At 42.4% G+C, this 8657-nt stretch overlaps 1 protein-coding gene across 1 annotated transcript in view; it reads right to left on the bottom strand.

The window, feature by feature from the left end:
• Positions 1 to 1651: 1651 nt before the first annotated feature.
• The window catches only part of slc22a15 (solute carrier family 22 member 15), an 18956-nt gene continuing 11950 nt past the window's right edge, over positions 1652 to 8657 (bottom strand). Inside the window, exons 9-13 of the mRNA XM_071537415.1 lie at positions 8394 to 8479; positions 5035 to 5143; positions 4333 to 4405; positions 3691 to 3849; positions 1652 to 2437 (exon numbers count right to left, since the gene is read on the bottom strand). Coding sequence (XP_071393516.1) covers positions 2393 to 2437; positions 3691 to 3849; positions 4333 to 4405; positions 5035 to 5143; positions 8394 to 8479 — 472 coding nt within the window. The 3' untranslated portion in view covers positions 1652 to 2392. The remainder of the gene's footprint in view (positions 2438 to 3690; positions 3850 to 4332; positions 4406 to 5034; positions 5144 to 8393; positions 8480 to 8657) is intronic.

Below are 8657 nucleotides of genomic sequence, written 5' to 3'. Positions count from 1 at the left end.
TGTTCACAACACCCTGTTCACTCCTTTCTTTCCTCCTCCTCTGTTCTTCACTGGGAGGAGAAACGAGGAGCGGACAGTGATGTCACAGCAGGCCTGAGCCGCATTGATCATGAGATCAGAACGACGATGACGAGGCAAAAAGGCCACGCCTCCAAAGTGCGGCACAAGTGCAAAACCCCCTGTTCAATTTCTATGAACAAAACAATAAATCAACATTTTCTGTGGTTGCTTTTGCTGTGTTTTAATGATTTATGTGAAATGTATTTGGTGTAAATAATTTGTCGTTTCCTTTTTCACGGTTCTCAAAAACAAGATCATTAAAATGTTTTTTTCTTTAAGTGTCAAAATTCGACTCCTCTCTTGTCCGGAAGTTTGCTAGCTTGTTAGTGTTTTCTGATTTCCAGATAATTAAATTATAATGATCATGCAGCTGTCTGACAGCTGTGAAAAGGTAACAAATTACTTAGAGCAGTGGTTCTCAACGTGTGGTCCGGGGACTACCAGGGGTCCTTGAGGGGGTTCCAGGGGGTCCCCAGCAAACTGATGAAGTGTTAAATTTCAGCATTATTTCATTTACAAGAAGTTAAAACAATTAAGAGAATGTAGAAGAATGACTGTTTTGATCATAGTTTCTCTGTTATCTCTCTACCTACAATACAGTCATGGGATTCTGGACAAAATCATATCTGACATTAAAAATATTGTCCGAAAGACAAAATCTCATCAAATGGGGGTCCATGGCTCCAATGTGGACTAAATTAGGGGTCCTTGATATGAAAAAGGTTGAGAATCACTGACTTAGAGTATATACAGTTCACATCAATTATTAGAACACAGAAAAAGCGACCACAGAAAATGTTGATTTATTGTTTTGCTCATAGAAACTGAACTTGTACCGCACTTTTGAAACGTCACACCGTTCTTATCTGTGGTGAAAACTGATCAGAATGTAAGTATTGTTCCTGCTAACCTGCTGTATACTGTAACAAACAGCATTATTTTATGTGTTATTGATCCAGGGAAGACATACGGTTCCACACATTCACACCCAGCGGCTGCCCAGTAAACTGAAAAAAGTCAGTGTAGTCCTTTAAATCTCTGTGTGACTCTGGTAGAGTCTTGGGTTGTGTCTCTTCCTCCATGATAAAACCCCCAAATCAGTGATTCTGTGATCTGTTGCTCCGGTAGAGGAGACTGGAGAATTGTGGGGGGGGTTTTCTTTCTCCATTCACTGCCATTGTCTGGAGGAACAGTCTGAAAATCACTTCTAGCACATAAAAGAACGCTGACAAAGCAGATTCTGACAATCTAGAAAAAACTAGTCATGCTGCTGAATTGTTTTGCAGTGAATCTCTTTCTTTATGTTTATTAAACCTTTCAGTCTGAACAAGTGGAACACCGAAATCTGGTCGGAGGAAACTTATGATGATGGAACCAAGAAAATAAAACGTTTACCAATAATTGTAAATCAATAAAGTCAAAAAAAGGTGGGAGACTTGCTTTTTATATATTGTCAGAATCTGCTTTGTTTGTGTTCCTTTATGTACTAGAAGTGTGATTTTCAGACTATTTTTCAGATTTTCAGACTGTTCACAATTCTCCAGTCTCCTCTACTGGAGCAACAGATCACAGAATCACTGATTTTGGGGTTTTATCACAGAGGAAGAGACACAACCCAAGACTCTACCAGAGTCACACAGAGATTTAAAGGTCTTCCAATGCTAAAAATGAAGAGCCGCTCCACTGAATTTTTCCAAGCAGGAAGTCGGGAATTTCCAACTTTCCAACAGCTCTGGAACGCAGCGTTGGTCACATGTTTTCCTGCCTCTCTCTCTCTCTCTCTCTCTCAGCAGGAACACCATTAAAAAATATCCAGGAGATGAAATGAAGGCAGACTTGATCGTTTTTTTTTTACTATAAAATGAAAATCCAGGAGGAACGTGGTTGAGTCTTGACGTTGGACCCGTGTGAAGCGTAGCAGCAGTTTACAAAGCCAGCGTTCCCCCACCGGCTCGCCGCTCATGGCCCGGCGGCTCGAGCATCTCGTGGTTTTTTCCCCCCCCAGAATTCTCTCAGAAGTCGGCGCTCGATGCCCCGCCCCCCCCCGATTGGCCATTGGCTGTTAACTTTCTCTTCTCAACAGTGGAAGGTTGAGAAGACACCAACTTCCCTTTCCCATGTGTAAAGTTCATAGTTCACAGACAGAAAAAGTGAACGTAGTATTTGGTCCTCATGGTTAATTAAAGGGACAGTTCACCATTTTGAGGCAGCAGTTCCAGTGAATGGGGTATGGACAGTCTGTCTCTCTTTCTGTTTGTCTCTCTCTCTGTCTGTCTGTCTGTCTGCCCCGTCCCTCTGAGCTGCTCCGGTGTTGAAAACGAGGCCGCTGGCTTCATTTGTGGTTTGATTTCCATTGGTCATCTTTGTACAAGTGAACCTGGGGACAAAAAGACAAATAAGACGTGACAAACGCTTCCTAAAAGAAATCTGTCCAGATGAAATTATGCTGAATGCAAATCACAGCTACTGTGGTAGAATTAGAGCGTGTTACAGTGTGTTACAGCGTGTTATAGCGTGTTAAAGCGTGTTAAAGCGTGTTATAGCATGTTAAAGCGTGTTATAGCGTGTTACAGCGTGTTACAGTGTGTTATAGTGTCTTAAAGCGTGTTATAGCGTGTTATAGCGTGTTATAGCGTGTTATAGCGTGTTAAAGCGTGTTATAGCGTGTTATAGCGTGTTAAAGTGTGTTATAGCGTGTTACAGCGTGTTACAGCGTGTTATAGCGTGTTAAAGCGTGTTATAGCGTGTTATAGCGTGTTATAGCGTGTTATAGCGTGTTACAGCGTGTTATAGCGTGTTATAGCGTGTTATAGCGTGTTAAAGCGTGTTATAGCGTGTTGCAGCGTGTTGCAGCGTGTTGCAGCGTGTTGCAGCGTGTTGCAGCGTGTTATAGCGTGTTACAACGTGTTACAGCGTGTTACAGTGTGTTGCAGCGTGTTGCAGCGTGTTACAGCGTGTTGCAGCGTGTTACAGCGTGTTAGTGTGTTATAGCGCGTTACAGTGTGTTACAGTGTGTTGTAGTGTGTTGTAGCGTGTTACAGTGTGTTATAGCGTGTTACAGTGTGTTACAGTGTGTTGTAGTGTGTTGTAGCGTGTTACAGTGTGTTATAGCGTGTTACAGTGTGTTACAGTGTGTTGTAGTGTGTTGTAGCGTGTTACAGTGTGTTACAGTGTGTTGTAGCGTGTTACAGTGTGTTATAGCGTGTTACAGTGTGTTACAGCGTGTTGTAGCATGTTACAGTGTGTTATAGCGTGTTACAGTGTGTTACAGTGTGTTGTAGTGTGTTGTAGCGTGTTACAGTGTGTTACAGCGTGTTGTAGCGTGTTACAGTGTGTTATAGCGTGTTACAGTGTGTCACAGTGTGTTATAGCGTGTTTCAGTGTGTTACAGTGTGTTGTAGCGTGTTTCAGTGTGTTACAGTGTGTTGTAGCGTGTTACAGTGTGTTATAGCGTGTTACAGTGTGTTACAGTGTGTTGTAGTGTGTTACAGTGTGTTATAGCGTGTTACAGTGTGTCACAGTGTGTTATAGCGTGTTACAGTGTGTTACAGTGTGTTGTAGCGTGTTACAGTGTGTTATAGCGTGTTACAGTGTGTTATAATATGTTACAGCGTGTTCCAGTGTTGTCACCTTGCTCTCCAGCACCCTGCTGCAGGCCGGGTTGCTCAGCTCCTCCAGAGTCTCGGCTGCAGGTCTGTTGAGGGTTTCAGGCAGCAGGAGGCCCAGGCAGCCTGCAGTCAGACCGCTCAGACAGAACACTGTGAAGGGCATGGAGCTGTGGAGCGCACGCTGCAGCACACACACACACACACACACACACACACACACACACACACACACACACACACACACACACGTCAGAGAGCGCTTACTGAGCAATGAGTAAACACTAAAGGAGCGATCAGTAAATTCAATTAAGCAAAAGCTGTGAGGAAATTATTTTTGTGGCTGCTCACTTTGGCTTCATCAAGATTCACTGTATTGAATTGTGAGAGTACAAACACACACACACACACACACACACACTCTCATGCACACTCACACACACACACACACACACACACGAGTTTCCTTTATTGTTGCACTGCCAGCCCGCTGCAGTTATCTTCAGTACAGATGAAAAATCACTCTGACACTTCAGAACACAATGAATACATGGATCGCACTAGTGTGAACAATTTGGGTTTGACTTAGTTTCTGCGACACACACACACACACACACACACACACACACACACACACACACACACACACACACACACACACACTTACCATGGAGGGAACAAAGGGGGCGAGGATTCCTCCAACTCTGCATGACATGGAACACACTCCCAACCCAGCGTTCCTGAAACACACACACACACACACACATACACCTTATCATGAATTTAAATAACTAGAAATTATAACCTCCTCCTCTCCTCTCCTCTCTCCTTTCCTCTCCTTGTCTCCTCTCCTCTCCTCTCCTCCTGTCCTCTCCTCTCCTCTCCTTGTCTCCTCTCCTCTCTCCTCTCCTTTCCTCTCCTCTCTTCTCTCCTCTCCTTGTTTCCTCTCCTCTCCTCCTGTCCTCTCCTTGTCTCCTCTCCTCTCTCCTCCTTTCCTCTCCTTGTCTCCTCTCCTCTCTCCTCTCCTCCCCTTGTCTCCTCTCCTCCTGTCCTCTCCTCTCCTTGTCTCCTCTCTCCTCTCCTTTCCTCTCCTCCTCTCTTCTCTCCTCTCCTCTCCTTGTCTCCTCTCCTCCTCTCCTCTCCTTGTCTCCTCTCCTCTCCTCCATGGTAGTGGGATTCAGCAAATGTGTGAAGTTACCTTTGATTTGAACAAGAAACATTGGAAAGCACACACAAAAACAGAAAACTCTCCATCAAACATTTCTGAAAGCGAGTACAGCAGCTCATGCCTTGACTACAGATCAGGTCCAGAGGGTGTGATGTGTGTGTGGATGATTGAACATGATGAACCAGACTGTGGTCAGTGTACCTGATGACAGTGGGGTAGAGCTCGGAGGTGTAGACGTAGACGATGTTGAACGCCGCGCTGACCATCAGCTTTCCCAGCAGCGCTAACGATGTGACGCTCAGCAAGGCTCCTGCAGGCAGAACAGCAGCTTTCACACAAACTAGTCCCAGGATTTAGCCCATATTTTTTCTTATTATTTACCCCAAATAACGCAGGCTTTCAGGTGACTCCGTGTGTCCTCTGGCGGCCATGTGCTAAGAGTGCAATCACAGGTGTGTCTTTTTTCCTTATTGTGATTTTTTCCTTATTGTGATTTGATCTAGCTGACTTTTTATAGTAGGGTGTTAAGACCCAATTTCTTACATGAATTTAAGATTTCTTCCTTTCCTCTGACTTAATACAATATTTTTGAACGTAGACGATGTAGATTTTGATATATGGGATGTTGTATCTGATATTATGTTTATGCTTATATATAAGATATACATGTATGTTTGATATTTCTGAAGTATGGCTTTTGTACTACTGTTTTTTTCTCTATCTGTTTTCTATGTACTTTATTGAATTGTTAATTATTTTTGGATGTTTATCACCCTTTGGATGGTTAACCACAGCTGCCATCATAGAGCTTGTCAGCCTATGGGTGTGCATGATGTATAAATATGGGTGTGGTTTCCATTTTTCAAACATTTTGGCCTGACAAAGATCCAAGTAGGATCGAAACGTCACTATTAAACTTTTGTGGCGTGGAGCGAGTGTTCAGGCGTTACCTCTTCTTTCATAAGAGTGCGATCACACCTATAGTTGGTTTTCATTGGTCTGAACCAGAATGAAAAAGTTGACTATTTTTGTATTTGGTTCGTTTAGGTTCAAACTGATAAATCACAAGAGAACCAGGGCTTGTAAACAAAAGTCACATGACTCACAAGCAGCTTGTTTATTGGACAGAGTTTTGACAAATCTGACTCCAGTTCCTCTAACTTGATCTCAGCATGATGGACTTGTCTGTCTCTTCTTCTGTGGTGTTCATACCAGTTAAGAACACATTAAGAAATATCTGAATATGAGCATCAGTCCAGACTTCATTTTGTTCTGCTAGGCTTTCCAAGCATGAGGAACCGCATCCGTCTCCTTCTACCCATAATCCCTTGCATTTTGCACCGCACTTCTCTTGTTAGAGGACTGAGACTCTCTGTGCCGTTATTTGGTGCCACCAGAGTTCAAAGGTCATTATTCTCACCTGGACAAACCAACTGAACTGAAGGAGGAAAGACTGCAGAGTTCAGATAAACCGACCACAACATGCTGGCTGTGAACTCACCCTAAAGTAATATGACTGCATTTCTAAACCTACAACTTGGCATCTCAACAGGATAGAATAGAAAGGGTTAATTTCTGTTCTGTTTCCAGCTGGGGAACGGTCATTTCATCACCAATTTGATCGATTTTATGTGAAGATAACATCAGCTGATTCTCCTCTGGACCTCCAGCACGGCTCCAGCCTGGCAGATTTCTGATGTAACTGCAAAGCCTCTATTGCATTTGGTCTCTGCTGCCAAAGATTTCCTTGCAATGTAATAAAAACTGAGTAAAATGCTGTAGACTAGAACCGCCATACAAATCCAAAGACCAATAACTGTAAGAAGTGACAGACTGATCAGGATGAATCCAGGTGAAGCTCTGATCCTTTATTGATTTCACTTGTTAAATCCACTTCAGACTTGTAGAGGAGAAAAAAAACTTTTCAAACTCTACAATGCGGCTTCTACTTTGCTATTTTACCATTGTTTGTAATGTTGATAATCTAAGAATTTAAGCTTAATATACTGTTGCACTCATTTTAAATCACTCCACATAAGACCACACACTCAATTCTTACAAATAAAAGTGTACATGTAGGGTGAGACGGGTTCAAGAAGGAGTTTAAGCCTCGAGACGTCTAAGACTTGGATGGAGTTAACAACCCCAAGTCAACTTTGCTAGAGTCCCAAGTCAGTCTCAAGTCTTGAGGCACAAGTCTCAAGTCAAGTCCCAAGTCTAAATGTAGATTACCAAGTCAAATCCAAGTCAAATCCAAGTCAAGTCCATGTCATTAATGTCAAGTCTCAAGTCTAAATGTAGAACAGCAAGTCAAGTCAGAACAAATCAAGAGTCCAGTATCAATTTAATATCTTAAAGAAAACTAAATATCTAGGACTTTTCAATGCAATATGGTTTTAATAGGATAAAAACTTGGTAAGAGCATCATGAGTTTGATTTCTATAATCAGTTTCAACTTCAATAAATTCAATCATTCCATACAAATTCAGAAAACAGAATTTAAATTCAGTCGTCTGCTGGAACAAATCTCATCACTTTCAATCGAAGTCATTTACACAAACACAAGATCTCAAGTCAAGACTTTAGAAACCTTTTCAAGTCATCAGAGTACAAGTCAGAGTCAAGTCCCAAGTCACCAGAACCCAAGTCAAGTCTCAAGTCTTGTCTTCATGCATCAAGTCAAGTCTTAATACAATCTCAATTCTCAAGTGGTCCTAATGGTTTGTACACTCGGTTTACAATGTCACTGCCTTGTAAAAGTATTAAATCTCCAAAAAGTCATCTTTATAAATTGATGACAAACAGTTTTTTTTTCTCCTCAGTCTGAAGTGGATTTAACAGGTGAAATCAATAAAGGATCAGAGCTTCACCTGGATTCATCCTGATCAGTCTGTCACTTCTTACAGTTATTGGTCTTTGGATTTGTATGGCGGTTCTAGCCTGCAGCATTTTACTCAGTTTTTATTACATTGCAAGGAAATCTTTGGCAGCAGAGACCAAATGCAATAGAGGTTTTGCAGTTACATCAGAAATCTGCCAGGCTGGAGCCGTGTCGGAGGTCCAGAGAAGTATCAGCTGATGTTATCTTCACATAAAATCGATCAAATTGGTGATGAAATGACCGTTCCCCAGCTGAAAACAGAACAGAAATTAACCCTTTCTATTCTATCCTGTTGAGATGCCAAGTTGTAGGTTTAGAAATGCAGTCATATTACTTTAGGGTGAGTTCACAGCCAGCATGTTTTGGTCGGTTTATCTGAACTCTGCAGTCTTTCCTCCTTCAGTTCAGTTGGTTTGTCCAGGTGAGAACAATGACCTTTGAACTCTGGTGGCACCAAATAACGGCACAGAGAGTCTCAGTCCTCTAACAAGAGAAGTGCAGTGCAAAATGCAAGGGATTATGGGTAGAAGGAGACGGATGCGGTTCCTCATGCTTGGAAAGCCTAGCAGAACAAAATGAAGTCTGGACTGATGCTCATATTCAGATATTTCTTCATGTGTTCTTAACTGGTATGAACACCACAGAAGAAGAGACACTAGTCATCACTCGGCTCTCTCACCTGTGTTTTCGGGGACCAGCATGGTGCAGAAACAGGCGGAGCCAGCCAGACACAGGAAGCTGGCCATGCTCTTTCTTCTCCCGGCCCTGGAACCACACACATGCAGACGCTTTTATCCAAAACACCTTGCAGCACCATCTGTGTTTCCACTCTTAGTGTGGGAGCCTCTATCACTGGCAGGGTTAGTCAGGCTTCAGAAAGGTTTATATTTAAGACTTTTTAAAACCTTTTTAATGCCACCTCTAATTGAATTGAAGAAATAAA

Source organism: Centroberyx affinis, unplaced genomic scaffold (assembly GCF_046629955.1).
Source record: "Centroberyx affinis isolate AG114_WGS23_722 - 3 ecotype Tasmania unplaced genomic scaffold, CSIRO-AGI_Caff_v1 ptg003041l_1, whole genome shotgun sequence".
In the NCBI taxonomy this organism is placed as follows: Eukaryota; Metazoa; Chordata; class Actinopteri; order Beryciformes; family Berycidae; genus Centroberyx; species Centroberyx affinis.
This window is presented reverse-complemented; position numbering and strand designations above follow the sequence as displayed.